Below are 20,795 nucleotides of genomic sequence, written 5' to 3'. Positions count from 1 at the left end.
CCCCCCCCCCCCCCCGGGACTCTCTCCCGGCCAGCCGCGGCGCACCAACGCCCTGCAGGCTGTGTTCACGCCGCCAACCTCAGTCCTCTCCCGGCGCTCCGACAAAAGCCGGAGCCTCAGCTCCCAGTCCCGCCCGCCCCGGCGGGCGAGCAGACAAGCCTCTCGGCTGGTGAGTGCCGGTCGGCCCGATCCTCTGCGCTGGAATCTGTCCGCTTTGCCCTCCGCACCCCTGTTGCTGTGCACTCCTCCGCGGCTCCCAAGCTCCCCCACTCCGCCTCCCGAAGTCTCCACCCGCGAAGGGGCTTCCTAGTGTGTGGACACTTTTCCTCCTTCACAGCTCTCTCCCGCTGGTGCAGGACCCGTCCCTATCCTTTTGTCTCTGTTTAGTTTTTTCTTTTGCCCTAACCAGGTACGTGGGGGGTTCCTTGCCTTTTGGGAGGTCTGAGGTCTTCTGCCAGCGTTCAGTAGGTGTTCTGTAGGAGTTGTTCCACGCGTAGATGTATTTCTGGTGTATCTGTGGAGAGGAAGGTGATCTCCGCGTCTTACTCTTCTGCCATCTTCCCGGAAGTCCCTGATGACTATCTTTAATGTTATGATTTTGTTCCTTTCTCTCTGGTTTTTGTTTATCTATTGCATGTTTTTGATTTGTGGTTACCATGGAGTTCACATATGTTGACCTGTAGCTATATCTACTTGTTTTAAATTGGTAGTCATTTAAGTTCAAACACATTCTGAAAGAGGTACAGTTTTTACTCTCCTCCCCATGCTTTATGTTTTTGATGTTATATTTTACATTATCATGTCTATCCCTTAAGTGTTTATTGTGGTTATATTGATTTTACATTTACTGTCTTTTAATCTTCATACTAATTTATTTAAATTGTTGAGCCACAGCCTTTATTATATATTTGCCTTTACTAGTGGTATTTTCCCTTTCCTATAAATTCTTCTTGTAACCTTTTCTTTTCCAACTAAAGGTGACCCTTTATCACTTCTTGTTAGATCAGTTTAGGGTTGATGAACTCTTTTAGTTTTTGCTTGTCTGAGAAGTTATCTTTCTCACCTTTCATTCTGAATGATAACCTTACTGGTTAGAGACTCCTAAGTTTTAGGTTTTTCATTTCAGCACTTTATATATATCATGACACTCCCTTCTGGCTTGCAAAATTTCTGCAGAAAAAATCAGCTGAAGCTTTATGGGAATTCACTTGTAAGTGACTCTTTGTTTTTCTCTTGCTGCCTTTAAAATTCTCTCTTTATCTTTAACTTTTGCCATTTTAACTATGCCATTTTAACTTTTGCCATTTTAACTATGAGTCTTTTTGGGTTCATCTTGTTTGGGACTCTCTGTGATTCCTGCACCTAGAAATTTGTTTCTTTCTTCAGCTTCAGGAAATTTTCAGCCATAATTTTATCAAATACATTTTCTACCCCTTTCTCTCTTCTCCTCCTGGGATCCGTATAACACAGATGTTAGTGCACTTGATGTTGTCCCCAAGGTCCTTTAAGCTATCCTCATTTTTTTTAAGTTTGTTTTTCTTTTGCTCTTCTGATTACGTGATTTCCATTATTCTATTTTTCAGATCACTTATACATTCTTCTGTATCACTTATTTTGCTGTTAGTTCCTTCTAGCATATTTTTCAGTTCCGTTATATTTTTCTGATCTAATTGGTTTTTATATTTTCTAGTTCTTATTAAAATTCTCACTGTGTTCATCTATTCTTTCCCCAAGTTCAGTTAGCATTCTTATTACTACTTGTTTGAACTCTGTGTCTGGTAAATTATTTATTTCTATTTCATTAGGGTTTTTTTCTTTTTTTGTTCTTTCATTTGAAACAGTCTTCTCATTTTGTTTAACTTTCTTTGTCTCTACAATATTAGGTGTAACAGTTACCTACCCCAGTCTTGAAGGGTTATTCTAGTGTGGGAGCATTCCTATGCAGTCTGCATGTATCCAGTGGCTTTGGTGGGAGAGATGGATCTGAAGTGAGCATGGGTCATGTTTTCCCTTGGAGTGTGTTGGCAAATACCACCTTGGAGGGAGGTAGGGCTGAAGATGGAGTGGCTAGGACCAGAGTCAGGTTTAAGCCAGGGCTTCTCCTGTGCTCAGTGGCAATCAGCCCCCTATCAAGGGCAGGGTTGGTGCCCAAGGTGCTGGAACAGAAGCCCTAAAGTTTGTATCTGAGCTGGTTTCATTCTAATTGTGTAAAGTCTCCTTGGCAATGGCAGCTTTCACCCTAATGGAGAGCAGCACCAGTGCAAGAGAGGCTAGATCCAGTGCCTGCTATGGGCTGAGGTGCGTGCTGGGATGATCACAGGAAACTGGTCAGAATTTCAGGCAATTTTCAATCTACAGCCTCTGCACCACTCCTGGGAGTAAGAAAACATCTGCATGCACTCTTCACAAGAAAAATCTTGGTTTCTCATAGCCCTCTGGTAAGTCTCACAGGTTTTCAAACCAGCTAAGGGGACTCATCTCACCAGGGTCTGACTCCATGGCTGGGGTGCCTCATATGTGATTTGATCCCCGGGGAGGATCCTCAAGCCTGTGATATCCTCATTCCTCTTCTGTGTCCCCTGCTAGGGGCCTGGACCCTGACCGAATCATTTCTTTTCCCTTCCTACCTGATTTCCCTTCCTACCTGATGTGGATCTTTCTTTAAAGTTTTGGTTGTGGAAGAGCCTTTCTTGCCAGTCTCCAGGTTGTTTTCAGCAAGAGCTGTTCCATGTGTAGATGTATTTTGATGTGTTCATGGTGGAAGTGAGCCCAGCATCCTCCTGCCCTGTCATCTTGATCTCCCTCATAAACGGATTCTTATTAGTACACTGATGAGAAAGAGGTTGAGTGGAATCCCACATGTATATGTTTGAGTTTTAAATCTTGCTTGACAAAGCAGCCCCTCCCTTATTCATTGACTGAATCAATGATTTTGGGAATTGCAAATGAAGAAATCATATTGCATTATTTGCTTATTATTACTATATCTATTTTCCATTACCTTCTCAATTTTGTAATTTCAAGCAAAATAATTATGTAGTATTGGTACCATGTCAGTTCCATTGGGGAAATAGTTTAGAATCAGCAGGAACTTTCTGCATTTTCTTGAATTTCAAGAGATATCTAACCACACATACACATACTCCTGAAATGTGGGACAAAAATTCTGTTGGACTGTCAGTTTATTTATCATGTAAAAATGATGGTTTACTGAAACTATCCGAACAAAATGCATGACTACATCAGTTATAATCTTGCATGACATCATGGGCTGGCAAGAAATATGTGCTATAAATATCACAAGCAGGGTTCCATTATTTTTAAGTCCTTCTGCAGGCATTACATCATTTTAGAAATAAACAAGTAATTAATTTAATCATAAGTCCAATTATCTAAAAATATGAGCATTCAGTTTTCTGTAAAATGCAAGGTGTGCTGTCAGCATGCAATAAATACCCATATCTTCAGAAAGCCTTTAGATATTTTTTCCCTCAGCAGCCTCCAAGTCATTAATTTCACAGTCTGATAATTTTATATTTATTGAAATGTATTTATTATATTGCTTTTCTTTTTACATATACTTCACACATAATCAAGTGGCAGGCTGCTTCAGCAGCTAAGGCAGTTGCAATCTGAAAACCATCACATTCTACCTGTTAGTTGAGCAGTGTATGACTCTATTCTGGAAAAGAAGGATAATGTTTATAATCATTTTCAGAAAATGTGGTGTCTTTCTTGGCTGTGTACTGTTATTCCTTGGCTTAAAACAGCATGCTCTTTAAATTTTTTTACATCTGTAAGCTGCTAAAACACTGTTAAAAACTATTAGACTGAGACAATAATAATTTGATAATAGAGTTTAAAGAAGTCAGTATGAGGCTGGAGAAGACCATATAAAGTACGCAATTATATAGGTAGAGGGAGTTGTGCCTCCTATGTTTAAATTGTTTTTAATAATCTGAAAATTAACTGGAGCTGTAAAATATTGATATACAAATGCTTAATGTGTAGTATATACAGTATCTCCTTTCTAAAGGATAAGAAATTTTAAATATATAATATTCCTTTTTTAAAAGATTCCCATTTTTAAATTCATAACTGATTTTGGGACTTCCCTGGTGGTCCAGTGGTTAAGACTCCGTGCTTCCACTGCAGGGGACATGGGTTCAATCCCTGGTCAGGGAACTAAGATATCTTGTATGCTGTGTGGCACAGCCAAAAAAAAAAAACAAACTAATTTTATTTCTGGAAAATTTTAGTTAATTTCACTTTAATGTTTTGACTTCTGTTATATACAGATGTCAAAGGGCTTTTACTTACACACATGTATCCATATGCATAAATAATTTACTCCTCACAACAATCTTCTGAAGAATGGACTTGGATTTCCATTCTACATACTGGGTGACTGACACCTCAGGAAGATGAAGTGATGTGTTCAGCAAAGGCAGAATTTCAGATTGAGTCGAGGATAAAATGTCCCCTGGTTTTGTAGAGTAAGAGCTATTGATGTCTTTTCACCTAGAATCATCTGTGCTCAGCACCAACAAGCTTCTTCTATTTTCTGGAAACTGAACTTTATAGCAAATATTCTTTAGAACCAGAGCAGAGTGATGAGTATCATAAGTAAAATTTTAGGTTAAATATTTTTTAACATGGCCTTTCATGAGCTGTGTTGAGGATAAATCAGAATACGTTCCTGATATCCCCCCAAATCTTTTTTCTTTCTGCAAGAGATGCGACAATTTGCCAATACATATTAGTATTTTCTCAGTATTTCTAAAATTTTGTTCTCTCTCAATGTAAATGCTTGAATAAGCATCAGTTCAATGAAATATTAGATTCATTGATATTGATGGAACAAACTTTGATTATACAGCAGCACTAAATACTTTGTGAATAATTGTTAGTGGCTAAATGTTTGTTAATGTACTGTTGAAGCTTTTTTGAATAAAAAATGCATACATAGATATGGACCAAATTTCTCAAAGGAGAACCATAGCATCATCTAAAGTAAAGAGAGAAAGGTCAGAGAAAGAAAAGCATGGAAAGACAGAAGGGAGAATGAAGGAAGGGAATAGAGATTGTCACCCTGTGTTGCCTTATTATATTTTTTTTTGTTGTAGTTGTTTAAATACATGAGTAAGAAGAGATTTAGTAAACGATGTTGGAGAAAAGAAGTTAAGTTCTTTGGAAATTACTATAGTTGCAATACATGTTAGAAAAACACCAGTCACTGGACACCTATAGAGTTGTGATGGGTTTTGGGGGGAAGCATCTGCACAGCCTGGTGTAAGGCCTAGGCTGAGAGCAGCAGAAACCAGGGAGCTAGACAGCACAGTATGGCCTGGGGACAGGAATGCATACCCGGGTTCCAGGAGCTGGTCATTCTGTTCTTCTGGTTATTGAGAAGGAAAATGTTCACTCCTTTAACTGGCACATCTTCGTCCGACTTGTTTTCTTCCTATGCCACTTCACTTGCTGCAACGCTTTCAGGCCCATGGGGGCTGGGATCTGTCTGTGGATTACTGAGTGGCAGGTCCTCAAGGGACAGTTAAGAAGAGCCATTTCTTCCACACTAGCAAGCATGGGCACAGCCTTGCTGCCTCTCTCCTCTACTGCACTGCTGAGAGGATAGGATCAGGAGTTACAGTGATGGGATAACTGGGGACACAAGAAAACAAATCAGCAGCAGAAAACAAATGGGTGCACAACATGCGAGAGATGCTTTTATACTGAAACAACAAGAAACCCATTAAATAAAATAAAATACGTTCTGCCAGAATGAGGACTCACTATCCTATTGAAATAGGCAATATTTTGGAGTGAAGGAAAAGATAGTGTGGCTCAAAATAATGAAAAATGTTTCCTTCTGACTAGAGTGAGCATATTCAAATCAGAAGACAGAGACTTCCAACACTCAATAAAGTGCATAATAAAAATGCTTTAAAATATTGCTGCTTAGAATATTCCTCTTCTAGAGTGTATTTATATGCAGCAATAATCCCTATCAAAGACCAGAGCCCCATTAAGAGATACTCCTTATTACCTATTGTCAGCATCCTATCCTTATTCTAAGGAACTAAAGTTTAATTTTGTTTGTGGCAAGTGTTTTGGAATACAGTTATGGAATGGTCCAGTCATTTCTTCATTTATTCAATAAATATATATCAAATGGCTTCTATGTGCCAGGCATTAGAGGCATAACAATAAACAATGACATGTTGTTTTCTCCTGCAGCCTGATGGACCTAAGATCTCGTAGAACAATAGTTAATATTTATCGAATACTTTCACAGTAAACATTTCACATTGCACAATCTTATGCAATGCTTGTAATAGTCCTATGAAATAGACATTTTTTTCATACTTTGTGCATGAGGAAAACTAGAGTCAGAGCTTGAGTGATTTGCCCAAAGTTACAAGCTAAATAATGGTTGAGCCAAACTTCAGACAAGGTCTGGCTGACTTCCCCAGATCTCTTTTTACTATGCCTTATCTCACTTTCCCATATACTGTGGGTGTTGTCTAAGAAGGAAATGTAAAATAATATCCTTGACCTAGAAACTCCTTCTGTACCTTATTTACAATTTCCTGAAATCACTTGCTCTGTGTAGACACAGCTAACCTTCCTTTAGACCTTCCCTCTTTCTTTCCCAGATTCCCTGTGGACTCAATGAGGTAAACAGACCAAAATCTCACTCACACAATTCATCAAAATTAATAATCTGAAGGATACTCTCACTGTAATTGTCCTTCATTTTTTTTTTTTCTTTTTTTTTTTTTGCGGTACGCGGGCCTCTCACTGTTGTGGCCTTTCCCGTTGCGGAGCACAGGCTCCGGACGCGCAGGCTCAGCGGCCATGGCTCACGGGCCCAGCCGCTCCGCGGCATGTGGGATCTTCCCAAACCGGCGCACAAACCTGTGTCCCCTGCATCGGCAGGCGGACTCTCAACCACTGCGCCACCAGGGAAGCCCCTGTCCTTCATTTTTACCTGATTCTTTTTCTTTCTGGTCAGTACTGCTTCCTCTACACACAATACAAAAACTGCAGCAGCATCCCTTGCTCTTACATTGAATATTATTAGTATGTAGAGTTACTGTTCAGAATTACTTTACAATTATCAATTTATAACAGTTTATTAATCGATAAATTTGAACTATTTAAAATCCAATAATTACTGCCACATTAAACCGAACATGCTTTGTAATTTGCAAAATGTTTGCAAATATATTATCTAAATTAATCTTTACAAAAAGAACTGTTTGACACAGCAGTTTTGGCACAGTTTATGTTTGCCTTTCTACCTTCCTCCTCATTAAAGGAACTTGTCCTAATAGTGTGCATAACTCAATGAAAGGAATTAGAAACCAATAGGCCAAGAAAATGCTGAAATGTACATTTTTCGAGACAAACTTTAGAAGACATAAACAATGTGCACAGGTTTCAATAATTTTAAATTAGGTTATATTTAAATATTAATGATAACAAAATAAAAAGCTAATATCCTTCCATAGATCATTTCATTGATTTCCCTGCCTCCTGAAGGATTTTTTTTTTATTCTTCACATTTATTTACCTGTTTCTATTTCTCTCTGATCAGTTCTGCTTAGTAAAAGAAATAAAATAAAATTTAAATTTATAAGTGTAGATTTAATACAGTTTATAGAGATGTGTAGTTCTCACCTTCTTACATATGTCCAAGAGAAATAAATTGGTCATAAATCAATCCTGGCATTTAAAAATTATCTTTTGAATATTTTTCCTCTTTCAAAGATATTTTAAATATCTCCTGTTGCTAGGTTGACCCATTTCTGCTATGTTTTCTCTAAGAATTCAACTCAATTTCTTTCTAGAAATAAATGATTTTTCACTGTAAAATAACCTATACACCAAAAGGGACAAATATGTTTTTCCTGGTCCATGTAGTACCAACTAAATATTTTTACCAGTCTCTGCAAACGTTAGGATTCTGGCAAATTGGGGGGGGGGGGTAAATATAGTTTTTAAATCCAACATATTAAAAAAAATAAGTAATACCTTTAAATGTCATTATGATGCAACAAATAAGTACCATTTTATTTTTGCTGTTTTGGATAATATTTAAATATATTTATATATTGATTATCATAACATTACATATTTTCTTTTCAGAATTGCTTTTATGCTCTATCTTAATATTTTACATTCAATTTTATGTCTTGCGGTTTTTCTATCCTATTTCTTATATATTCTTTGAAAACTTGATTTAATATCCTTTCAAATTGAAGGGCCTACTGTGTCCCAATTGAAGAAGTCTCTTTCTAATGCCCTGGAACATTAAAAAATTTGTTATACCTCCACCATAATGCCCTGCCTGTCACCACCAGGCCCATTCCCACTGTGATGTATTTTACAATGCTTTTTTTTTTTTTTTTTTTTGAGGTACGCGGGCCTCTCACTGCTGTGGCCTCTCCCGTTGCGGAGCACAGGCTCCTGACGCGCAGGCTCAGTGGCCATGGCTCACAGGCCTAGCTGCTCCGCGGCATGTGGGATCTTCCCAGACTGGGGCACGAACCCGTGTCCCCTGCATCGGCAGGCGGACTCTCAACCACTGCACCACCAGGGAAGCCCTGCAATGCTTTTAATTAAAATTAGCAACATGCTTTCAAGTTTAATAGCATGTAGATCCAAAAAAGTTTCACTGCACTGACTTGTGTACACATAAGTGTTCCTATTGATCTGTGAAATTCTTAAGGGTAAGCAGACTATGTCTTTCTTACAGATTCCTTTATCTGTATGCTTGGTCGCAGATGGATTTACAAAGAAGATGATGAAGCTTAAGTCATGGGACCCCTCACTTACATGGGGCTATTTCAACGTTCTGAAACCTCACCAGTATAATCACGTGGTCATAAGTTTTTGCAGAATTTATAAAAGCAAAATATTTTATTTAGACTGCTGCATAGTTTCATAGCTTAGTTTATATTAGTAATTTTATCTTTTTATCTTTAAAGATGGTTCTCCAAATTTTAAAGATTTGGCCACATAAAACCTAGATTCTTCCTTATAAGGAGTAATTATTTACTTTCTGTTAAATGAATAAAAGAAAGAAATGAAGAAGGGGAAAGGGAATGAATATATTATTAATCAATACATTTTAATGTCTAAAAATTAGCATTTCTGGCAAAATTTTTCCATAAGCCACCAACAGGCAATGCTAACGTATAACTCTTGTACAGTGTCTATGCATTTACAAAGCCCTTATACAAATATATATTTTATTAAATCTTTCTACCAGCCCTTCAAGTAAATTTAATCTTCAATTTAAATAATTGACATTGAAATGTTCACAACTGTGCTATTTGTAAAAAACATATTACTATGCTCAATTATTAAAAAGTTAAAAACTAAAACATATGAATTGAGTGACATGCTCATGTTTCTTACCATGTCAATACTGGGAGGCAGCTGAAGCCCTGATGCAGAATCTACTCTTTTCATTACAACATGGGGTTTACAAATGTACATAAAAAAACTAAAACATTCTACAAATAAGAAATATAAAATAGGGGCTTCCCTGGTGGCACAGTGGTTGAGAGTCCGCCTGCCGATGCAGGGGACACGGGTTCGTGCCGAGGTCTGCGTACTGCAAAAAAAAAAAAAAAAAAAGAAATATAAAATAAAATAGAATTGGTAATATTGTTGACCCCAAATGATGAACATTTTCTCTTCCTTTTCTTCCCTTTTCCTTCTCTTCTTTCTCTTTTCTTTTCTTCTCTTCTCTTCTCTCTCATCTTTTTATGCAGGTGTTTAATATTCTCCAACTGCCATAAAGTTAAAGCTTTTTTTGAAAATTGAACCTAACCTCTACTGAACACAAGATGAAAATGTGGTTGCTGGTCAATCACCTTGTGATTGTATCTTTTACAACCTGTCTATCAGGTAAGAAATATCCTTTGTATAATCTCCAAAAATTATGCCGATGTAAACAATATGCTGTTCACTTCATTGAATCTGGTGTATAAAGTTAGAATTAATATTTTCTTTTGACACCTGGGTCAGACAAGTAAATTCATATATATTAAGGTTGGCCCTTGTTTTCTTTTCTTTTTTTTTTTTTAGTTTCAATTAAAATTCACAAGATTTAGTTAATCAGTCTTATATAGTGATGTGCTGGTAAATGTTTAAAATCTGGATCTCTGGGAGGAAAAGAAAAATCCCTGCTGTGTAGCATTTGCCAATTCCTATAGAGTAAGTCATCCTACTATTCTCAATTTCGACTTGAAATCATTTAATGTGGTGGCAGAAAAGATATGTAACAGCTCACCATTATACAGTATGTTCACTATATAATTATAATAGACTTAACCTCATTAGCATACATAAAAGTAAAATACAGTAAAATAATTAGAAAATAATGGATTTTAAGCTTTTGTTACCTTTGTTCTTTTTTATTTATAAGTTAATATAATTTAATTTTTATTATTGGCTGGTCAATCTTATGAAAAACAATTCAGAAATAATCTACAATGTATTCAGGGACTTAATAACAAAGCAGTTTTAAGAATGCTATAGTTTTAGGACAAACAAATACTATATTTCTATCTTTCAAAGACAAGTGTGAAAGATTCAGAAATATTTTCTACAAGGAGAGGTACGTTGTATTTTTATCTGAAGCAGCATGTTTTCTACAATCAGTTTTTTCTGATACTTTTGTCTCAGTTACCTTAGGTCAGTGCTTGTTGAGTTGTTATTAAGTTCAAGACTTAGTTGGATATCATTTTATCATTTATCAGTCCCCCTTGATTGCTTTAATGATGAACTTGATAGGCATCTTATTGTATTTCTTATGTATTATTAAGGGAATAAAAAAGTTATTTTAATTTTGGGAGCAATTTTTATTATGATGACTTCAAAATCAAGAAAAATATAATAATTTTATCAGTACTTAAGAATTTTAATGACATTGATATAACCACGTAATTATACACACACACATATATAATTATATGCTTATATATTATATAAATATAAGAAAGAAAAATTTTGTGGTAAGGTTATTATTGCTGTATTACCTTTATGAATAAAATAAAACAAAAATAATCTTATTAGTACTGAAAATCCATACTAATTCTGTTGACCATAAATTTTAGTGCTACAACTATAAAATTGCAAAGACAAGAAATAAATATTTGCAAAGATATGGTGATACTTCAGCCTTAATAGTGAAAGGCCAGTAACCTTATTTCATTAACTAATATCTCAGTTATCTGAGTAATGTTTGAGACCACAACCTGAAGAGTTGGGGATTAATTTTTTTTCTTTTTTTCTTTTTAGAGTTTACATGGCACAGAAGGTATGGTCATGGAGGTAAGTTGATGAAAGGGTTAATTTTTAAATAGCTTTCCTCAAATAAATCATATTTCATCCTGCTTTAAGCTATTAATTCTTCAAACTTCAAGCAAGTGATTAATGTTAGAGCACTTGGAAATTTTGTAAGATGATTTATCTAGGGTCTTCAGGCAACTTGTTTGATTGCCAGAATGAATGAATGGATACACCACGAACAAATATCCAACTAGAAGATTGTAGCAGATGGAATATATTCAACACAACCTGTATTTTTTCCTGCATGCTTTGTAACAATCCTATGCTACTAAACTTTGAAGCAATATTTTCAATATTGTAAAAATCTAGCTTATTTTGAAAGCCTCCTGCTTTGCTGCACACATCTCTTTAACTAAAGTTAATGAACTTGGAACCTTAAGATTCAGTTTAATTAGAAACCAAAGACCTTGCAAAATTTATTGTTTATTTTTTATTGAATATAATTAGCAATCCTGCTAGTTTAGATTCTATTTCAACCACTGAACAGTTCTTGCCAGAAATATAGGCAATATAGCAGACTGCAAAAAAGAGAATCTAGAGTAAGGCCAGCCTGGATTTACATAGTCAACCTAGTATTCACTAGTTATGTGATCTTGTGCAAATTATTCAACTTCTATGAGACTCAAGTTTCCAACATGTAACAATCACAGGATTCTTGTGAGAACTAAAAAAATAATGTGACAGGGCTTCCCTGGTGGCGCAGTGGTTGGGAGTCCACCTGCCGATGCAGGGGACACGGGTTCGTGCCCCGGTCCGGGAAGATCCCACATGCCGTGGAGTGGCTAGGCCTGTGAGCCATGGCTGCTGAGCCTGTGCGTCCGGAGCCTGTGCTCCGCAACGGGAGAGGCCACAACTGTGAGAGGCCCGCGTACCGCAAAAAAATAAAAAATAAAAAATAATAATGTGACAATAGCTTCCAGCACAGTGACATACATAGTAAGTGCTCAGTAAACATAGTAAAATTGGTAACCAATAAAAGCCACAGCATAGTGGTAGGAGAATGAATAATTAGGAAGAATCACTGAGCAACCAATGCAACAACTTCCATGCCAAAGCAAGATATTCATGCCAGAGTGGGTCTGAATTTCCGTCTGTAGGGAATTAAGAAAAAGGACAGTCCTAGCATGAAGCACATCAAAGCTATTTCTGTTTCCTCCTTGTGAGTTAGGAATAACATTTAGGCTATATAAAGATCAGTGAGATATGTTTCTTGACTTCAAGAACCTTACATATAATAGGGAATAATAAAAGGAAGATTAACAGATTTATAAGAGAAATAAGCATTTTAAAACAATTATTTTGAGGAATAAATGAGTATTTAATGATGGAGCTAGTAGGTAAGGGAAACTCGAAGTATTTCAATTATTAGAAATGGAGCTAATTCTTAGAGGCAGTGGCACAAATAAAGTGCAGATGTGGGCAAATATGGGCTGTGTTAGATCACTAATTCAAAGAACTCTTGTTCTGCAGGATGTTAGTAGGACTTCATTGTCAAGTAAATTTGAGAAAGGCTAGTTCATAAAAGTTCAACAGTTTATTATTAAGTGTAATATATGTATTAGTTTCCTCGGACAGCTATAGCTATAATAACGTGCCACCAACTGGGTGGCTTAGAACAACAGAAATTTATTGTCTCACAGTTCTAAAAGTCCCAAACCAAGGAGATATCAGGGTCATGCTTCTGCTAAAACCTGTAGGGGAAAGCTCCTTCCTCGCCTCTTTCAGCTTCTGGTATCCCCATCATTCCTTGGCTTGTGGCAGCATACATAGGTAGACATAAGGTAGGTGTGGACAGATGCCTAGATAGTTATGCAAAACACAGTGTCTAGGGCTTCAGGGTTGGACGATAGGTCAAGGAAATGGTTGCCATCAAGAAATGTGATAGGCTCTTCTTAGGCAGGTAATGCCATGCTAAGGAAAATTTAGTCAACTTAACCATTCTGCTAACCAGATCCTAATCTTCCTTCTAATTATTGGATTTCTGCACATTCTCAAGGCCAACTCCTTATATTTTAGTTATGATAAATTACTGCAATGTTACCTATTACCCATGAGACTAAAGAATTAGGGCACCAGAGTATTCAAAGCCTAAGCCCTAAATGTCCTTGTTCTCTTATCAGTGGGGAACGATTGACAATGAAGACAAGAAGCATGCTTTGAGACAATTTAAATATTGTTTCATTTGGAGAGTTTATTGTATTTCAAGAGAGCCTACAATACTCCCTATCCCATAACCACTGTAGCATTGTAAATATTGTAAAAATTCTAATATTAGACTGCGTTAAAATTTTGTTTTCATCGCTTTTTTCTAATAGATTTTTTTCCTGAGAATCTTATTACAGCATACTCATATAAAATTATGTTTGAAAACTATCAGATTGAGATGACATATTACAGAGTGAGAAATAGGATTTGATTCATAATGAATATAAAATGAATAAAAAATAACTCTCAAAAAAAATAACTCTCAAGCACAGATAGTAATTATACTTTCAATTTCCAGAGATAAAATAGGATAGCAAGGTTACAGTGGACCATCTCTATATAGTGAGAGGTGAAGTAATACCATTTAAGATCATACAACTAAGTGATTACACTAACCATGAAACTGAGAATGCTACTGAAAAAAGCAGCAGTTTTTGCCTGTTGCTCACATCTGTGAATTTGACAGCAAATATTCATACATGATTTCTTTTTTTCTGTTAATCTTCTTGATCAGATTTAAGAAATGAACTTACTTCTGCAATATGTTACCACTATATGGTAGAAAATACACAAATTTGCATTGAGCAGATCAAAAAAAGAGTGAAATGCTGTCTTCAATTAGCTTGAGAAGTCATCTATATAATTGTGTGCTCCTTTTTAGAAGAATATATCCAGTACAAAAAAGAGCATGTGTTTTAAAAATAATCTTATTTTTTTTAACATATTATCCATGTGTTTCTTGTACCCTTTAAGCCCATAATACTTCCAAAGCATGATCATTTGTCATCTAATTATTTCCATGGCCCTAGAAGAAAAGCAATGGATGGCTTAATTCTTGTTAATGGAGATTATAATGCTTATATTAATGGATCCTTTGCTGAACCTTGTGTTGTATTCCCCCTGAAAGTTCTTTTTCCTTGATCTGGGCTCCCTAGCTGAGCTAACAGAGCAATGAGCTCAGGTAGTATTCAAGGGGGTTATGAAGTTCACATTCAGAAGTTCACACTGAGCATGCCACAACAATTCAAAACCTTGTGTTGAGTGATTTATCTTCCCAGAGCCCAAATATGTTCTCAAAATAAAATGTATAGAGTAATTGGTAAACCACCTAATGGAATATTATGCATTATTTTAATCAGGCTCGAAAATTTTACAAAAGCTAGAAATGCACATTTATAATATATACTGAGTAGAAACACTAATGTGATGTGGTGTGTCATATTCTGCTTTTTGATCTAGAAATTGGGCAAAGGGAAATATCTTAAATGTAATATTTTCTCAAGTGAAAAATAAATTAAATATTTTATCAGAAATTAGCTTCATATTTTTATCCCTTAAATGTTTTGTTGTCTCTTCCTATAAAGGGCAGATGGAAGTGGAGTACTAGAAAATATCTGCATATAATTTTGGAAAAGCACTTGTCATTGAGAAAAAATAGCATGGGGCACTGATAATATACAGTTTGGCCTATAAACTTCAACCCAGCTCATCCCAAAAGTGTTTTATTTTTACATCTATCCTTTGAGGGATTGCCTATCAATAGATATAGTCCCATCATTATTAACATGTGGCATTCCATTATTTTCAATGGAAATATTCATTGCTGGTATCTTTTCCAGAAAAACAAAAAAAAAAACTAAGCTTTATGATCATGATGAAGAAACTATAAACAATATTTTCAGTTTACTAAAAGATGACCGATTTTTATCTCAAAGGCATATACTTTAAAATCATAGAGTCAGAAAGTATGTTGGTAGATGCCAGGGGCCAGGAGGTGGGGGGGTGGAGAGGGCGAATGGGGAGTTGTTAGTGTTTAACAGGGACAAAGTTTCAGCTTAGGAAGGTGAAAAATTCAGGAGACAGATGATTGTGAGAGTTGCACAACAGTGTGAATGTACTTAGTGCCACTGAACTGTACAGTTAAATATGGTTAAAATAGTATGTTTTATACTATGTGACTTACCACAATAAAAAAATTAAGAAATAAAATAAAGTAAAAATGAAAAAAGATACACTATCCAAAAATATGCATTTTATGAAAATATGCAAATCTACTAATCTCTACCTCCATATTGATGTATGTTTATGTGCAACTGTCTTTGTTGTATTTCAAAGCACTGTACAGTACTTTAAATAATCAAGGCAACTTGGAATGAACAAAACTCACTTTATTTCAAAGTGATAAAAGTAGTTATTTCAAGAAGGCTAATAAAATTATAAATTAAACTGAGAATTCAGAATTATTACAAACCCAATACTGGCACTACCAGACGGCACTCTAGAAGCAGGTGCTAGCAGGCCAGGATTAACTATTTCTACATTGGAAATACAATACTATTGAAGAATCTTTAGGTAATGAAACCCTGCACCTATTGAGATGAGTTCAAATTTTGTGAAATAGTGTGTAATCAACATTATTAAACGAAGTAGATACTTAATTAAGTTGACAGTCTTTTCAATTTGCTGCTTAATGCAAAATTTTCCGATGCAAGCTGGAGTCGACCTAAAGAAAAATCCCTAACCTTAAAGACCTGAAATTCTATTAAAAGTGTCTTTCATAGGGGACTTCCCTGGTGGCACAGTGGTTAAGAATCCACCTGCCAATGCAAGGGACAGAGGTTCGAGCCCTGGTCCTGGAGGATCCCACATGCCACGGGGCAACTAACATGTGCCACAACTACTGAGCCTGCGCTCTAGAGCCTGCTAGCCATAACTACTGAGCCCACGGTCCACAACTACTGAAGCCTGTGCACCTAGAGCCCGTGCTCCGCAACAAGAGAAACTACCGCAATGAGAAGCCTGCGCACCGCAACAAAGAATAGCCTCCACTCACTGCAGCTAGAGAAAGCCCACATGCAGCAACGAAGAACCAAGGCAGCCAAAAATGAATGAATGAATTAATTTTAAAAATAAATTTTTTAAAACAGTGTCTTTCACAGAGCATAACTTTTAAATTTTAATAAAGTCCAACTTATCAAATTTTTTTCTTTCATGGATCATGCTTTTGGCATTATATCTCAAAACTTCACCATATGCAAAGTCAGAATCAAGTCATTGACTGAATTAAGGACAACCAACACCTCAACAGATGACCAACAGCCTCACAGATGACCATCTAAAATTCTTATGCTGCCACTGATGTAACAAATGGAAACTCAAGATCTAATCCAGTGCAGATCAGGGGGTTTCTGCTTAAATTATATGCATAATTGCACCAAACATCCATTCCTCTTTAAATTTGATGATCTTTTCTATTAGTAATGATAGTAATACCATAATCATCAGGCTTGTATATAAATACAATGTACTTAGAAGATATTCATGAGCTTTAAACTCCCCTAAACACTTTATTTTTAGTATTCTAAATATTTAGTCTATTTAGGTATTTTTTTTTTAATTGTTCAAAAAATTTCATACTAAACTCATAATTCATCAGGGGGTAAAGTGAGAATAGAAGTCATCTTACCTTCCAGAAGAGAATCAAAATATGTTAATAAAATTGAACTCCTCTGCTTGTCTTTGTAAGCTTTTTTGGTTTTTTTTGGGGGGGGGGTGGAGTTGGGAAGAAACAACAGACTCTCCAGGGCAGCAGTGTTACTAAATTGCTCCAGTCAGAAAAGCTGTGCAACTGGGAGAGATTCAAGGAAGAGCTTATGAGATTGTCCAAGTGGGAAGAAAAAATAGCATATGATTTTTACCATAGATAAGCACAAGGTCGTTTCTTTCAGAGATTAGAATATCTAGACCCTACATCCAAACGAAGGTCTAGTTATCAGGGATTTGGGTTTCATTCCTCATTTTTCTCTGGTGTGCTATTATATCCTGAAAGGCCAGAAAACATTGGCCATCATCAGGAAAATTATAGAAGCAAAGCAGAAAACATTATATGCATTTCTAGTTTTTATAACCTCAGGGATATGGAACTAGACACAGCTCAGAGCAGGACTTCAAGAGCATTAGCAGAGGACTTCTGTGAACACCTTGCACTCATTGTCTTACTTATGGCTGCAGTAGGCCTGTGAAGTCCTTAGGGCATGTGCCCCTATTCCTTTCTTTTTTTTAAACTGTAGATACCATGTAGAACAAACTTATATAAAACAACGGCTAGAACACTGCACAGCTGGAGCTAAATCCCAGTTTCTCTGGTTCCTCCAATTCTGATCCAGCAATTTATCTGCGGTCTGAAATAGAATGGTGGTTTTGGAATGTAACTAAGGTCTATAAATTCTTGAATGGCAATTTCAGCAAATTCCAACTAAAAATGAGGCTTCTCCCTTTGAAATATTTCAGGTCAGTTTAGAAAAATTAATGCTTCATACTGGGAGAAACTAACTGAAGGTTTTTGTTAGTCATCTATGTACACAGAAATATGTATTGACATAATGCTTATGGCACCATAGCTACAAGAATGAATAAAATTTGGCCCCTGAAGTTTTTGGAATTAGTCTAAGAGATGATATACATAAGATATTTAAATTAAATTTTGAAAGCATTGGCAAATTCATGAGAATCAGTAGTTATTGATTACTGACTACATGGGTTGTCTCAATGTAATTCTCACAATAGTCCAATGAGATAGATTTTATTATTATCCACATTTTATAAAGCATGATATTGAGTCTTGGAGACATTAAATAATTTTTCCAAAAGCACTGCTAAACAGTACTAAAGCAAGATTTAAAAGACATAATTAAACTTCTTGTTAAGAGAAACTGGGAGAAAGCTTTTATCCTTAAGTTTGATGTTAGAACAACCAAAATTTCAGTGTAGCATTTGCCTTACACTCTCTCTTAAAAAGTAAATTGGAGGAGTGAACCATAGCTTTTGATCAAGCAGAGACATTACAATGATCCCATGTAAGACTATTCCTCATTTCTAGTCATATACATCAGTATTAATTCATTTGGGGTATATGGCTCTTAGCTGTGCTCTGTAAATGGTGCCACACTGATGACATGGGAGTGAATCTCTTCTCCTCATCCTGCTATGATGTGTCACACCTGCCCTTCAGAGAGGATACACAGTCAGGAACAACTGCTTCTCAACACTATTTTTGTGGTAGATTTTTTTTGTGTGTGTGGTAGATTTTGTGGTATTTTTGTGGTAGATTTTAAATGAGTTGGCCAGATCCCATATCATGTAATTAGTTTACTGATTGTTCTAGGTGTTGCTAAGTACTAGTGCTGGTCACATGTTTAAAGACAAAAACAAAAATTAAACAAGAACTGACCCCCAAAAAGAACTCATTTCCCCAGAGCATCTAGAAATTCATTCGTTATGTTGTTCAAAAGTTGTTAAGTACCTAGTATGTTCCAGACCTGTCCCCAGGCATCTGCAATCTAGTGAAACAGAAAGTTGTATCAAGAATCACAGCAGGTGTGTTAAGTGTCATAAGCCTGATAGGGAGTTATGAGAACATAAATGAGGACCAACTAAAGCTAGGAGGGGTTGGAGAGGTGGCTTTGTGAAGGAACTAACGCTATGACTAAATCATAAAGGAGTGTACAAAGTTTTTTTTTTTTTTTTTTAGATTTAAACGTTTTTTTTCTAATTTATTTATTTATTTTTGGCTACATTGGGTCTTTGTTGCCGTGCACGGGCTTTCTCTAGTCGCGGTGAGCAGGGGCTACTCTTTGTTGTGGCGCTCGGGCTTCTCATTGCGGTGGCTTCTCTTGTTGCGGAGCACCGGCTCTAGGCGTATGGGCTTCAGTAGTTGTGGCACGTGGGCTCAGTAGTTGTGGCTCACGGACCTAGTTGCTCTGCAGCATGTGGGATCTTCCCAGACCAGGGCTCTAACCCATGTCCCCTGCATTGGCAGGGAGATTCTCAACCACTGCGCCACCAGGGATTCCAGGAGTGTACAAATTTTGATAAGAGGAGAAAAGTCAGATGGTGATTCCAGAAAGAGGAAAAGTATGTGCAAAGTGTCAGAGGCATAGAAAGCATGACTTGCGTGAGGAGCCGTAAATAGTGAAGCATGGCACCGCAGAGTGCTTTTGGAGAAATGCTGAGAGATGGGCAGAAAAGAATTTTGAATAAAGAACCTGAACATTTTCCTCAAGATTATAGTGGCAAATATCTTTGGTTTGAATGAAAATGGAGATTCCATGTTTCTGACCTTTTTTTCAAAAAACTTTTTAATGTACCCAAATTATCTTTGATTTGTAAAATAGAACAATGTAAAATAATTGTATTTTTCTTATAGTTTCTGAGGAAGACAAAGGATTTGGACCAATTTTTGAAGAACAACCAATCAATACCATTTATCCAGAGGAGTCACCGGAAGGAAAAGTTTCACTAAACTGTAGGGCACGAGCCAGCCCTTTCCCGGTTTACAAGTAATGTACCTCATTGCTCTTTTCAGAAAGAAGTGTTGGACTAAAGATTACAGATCAGCATCTATGACCCTGTATCTATAGAGAAAGCTATGGCATAAAGCTTTCTACGAAGTCCAGGAACATTAACAAAAATATTGTCATACAGGTTATTTTTTTAAAGTTGTTAATACCCAAATAGATAGTTTTCGCAAATATATGCAAATAATTCACTTCCTATTTCCTGCAGAGATAATGCCAGTGTCATTTGACATTATCCACTTAAAAACTGGCTAATGGAGATCATGCTATTAAGTAAGAAAATGGTTATATGAATAATATGCACAATTTAAATATATGCATTTGAGGATAAGCTGGTTTTGTATGTATTGGCCTGGATAACTCATACCTACAAATGATGGATAGTATTTCTATATTAACTACATTTAAAGAGCTTCTTACATAGATAACTCTAGAAAGCACTATTTTTTCAGTAGTCTCAAATCTATATTCCAGACAACAAAGCAAATTCCTTAAATGTCTCTACTTATCGGACAATCTATATAACATACCTCTTTATGTTTTTCTGGGGTACATATTTATGCTATCAAAAATAACTTTATAAAAAGTAACATTTGGTTCTCTTGCTTCAGAGTGTTCAGAAAAGTATACTAACAGTTTCTAGCCTGATGTAAAGAATAAGATTTAAAACTTAAGCAAATGCCAATGGATTTTGGTTCCAGGAAAATAAAGGAATGATTGATGGGGAAATTGGGTCTCTAGTGTGTTAATGTCACCTGAGTTAATTGAAGGTTGTCATTCAATAAAGTTGATTTTAGTACTAGATTTTTCTTCTCATGGATAGAAAAATAACTTTCTATTTTTATTAAAAAGTTGTTATCATGG

General features: G+C 36.1%; 1 protein-coding gene across 3 annotated transcripts in view; it reads left to right on the top strand.

Moving 5' to 3' along the window:
* CNTN1 (contactin 1) overlaps window positions 1-20,795 on the top strand; it is a 378,978-nt gene that overhangs the window by 202,778 nt on the left and 155,405 nt on the right. For 2 of the 3 annotated variants that reach the window (XM_027093460.1, XM_027093458.1), the window contains exons 2-4: window positions 9,789-9,924; window positions 11,320-11,352; window positions 19,781-19,913. In XM_027093460.1, coding sequence (XP_026949261.1) covers window positions 9,864-9,924; window positions 11,320-11,352; window positions 19,781-19,913 — 227 coding nt within the window. In that variant the 5' untranslated portion in view covers window positions 9,789-9,863. Of the gene's footprint in view, window positions 1-9,788; window positions 9,925-11,319; window positions 11,353-19,780; window positions 19,914-20,795 lie in introns of those variants that run through there. The other variant, XM_027093461.1, reaches the window with a different exon arrangement.

The sequence above is a fragment of the Aethalodelphis obliquidens genome, unplaced genomic scaffold, assembly GCF_003676395.1.
Source record: "Aethalodelphis obliquidens isolate GAN/ISIS:26980383/991018 unplaced genomic scaffold, ASM367639v1 scaffold84, whole genome shotgun sequence".
Taxonomy (NCBI): domain Eukaryota; kingdom Metazoa; phylum Chordata; class Mammalia; order Artiodactyla; family Delphinidae; genus Aethalodelphis; species Aethalodelphis obliquidens.
Note: the sequence above shows the minus strand (reverse complement) of the source record. Positions and strands in the feature narration are given on the sequence as shown.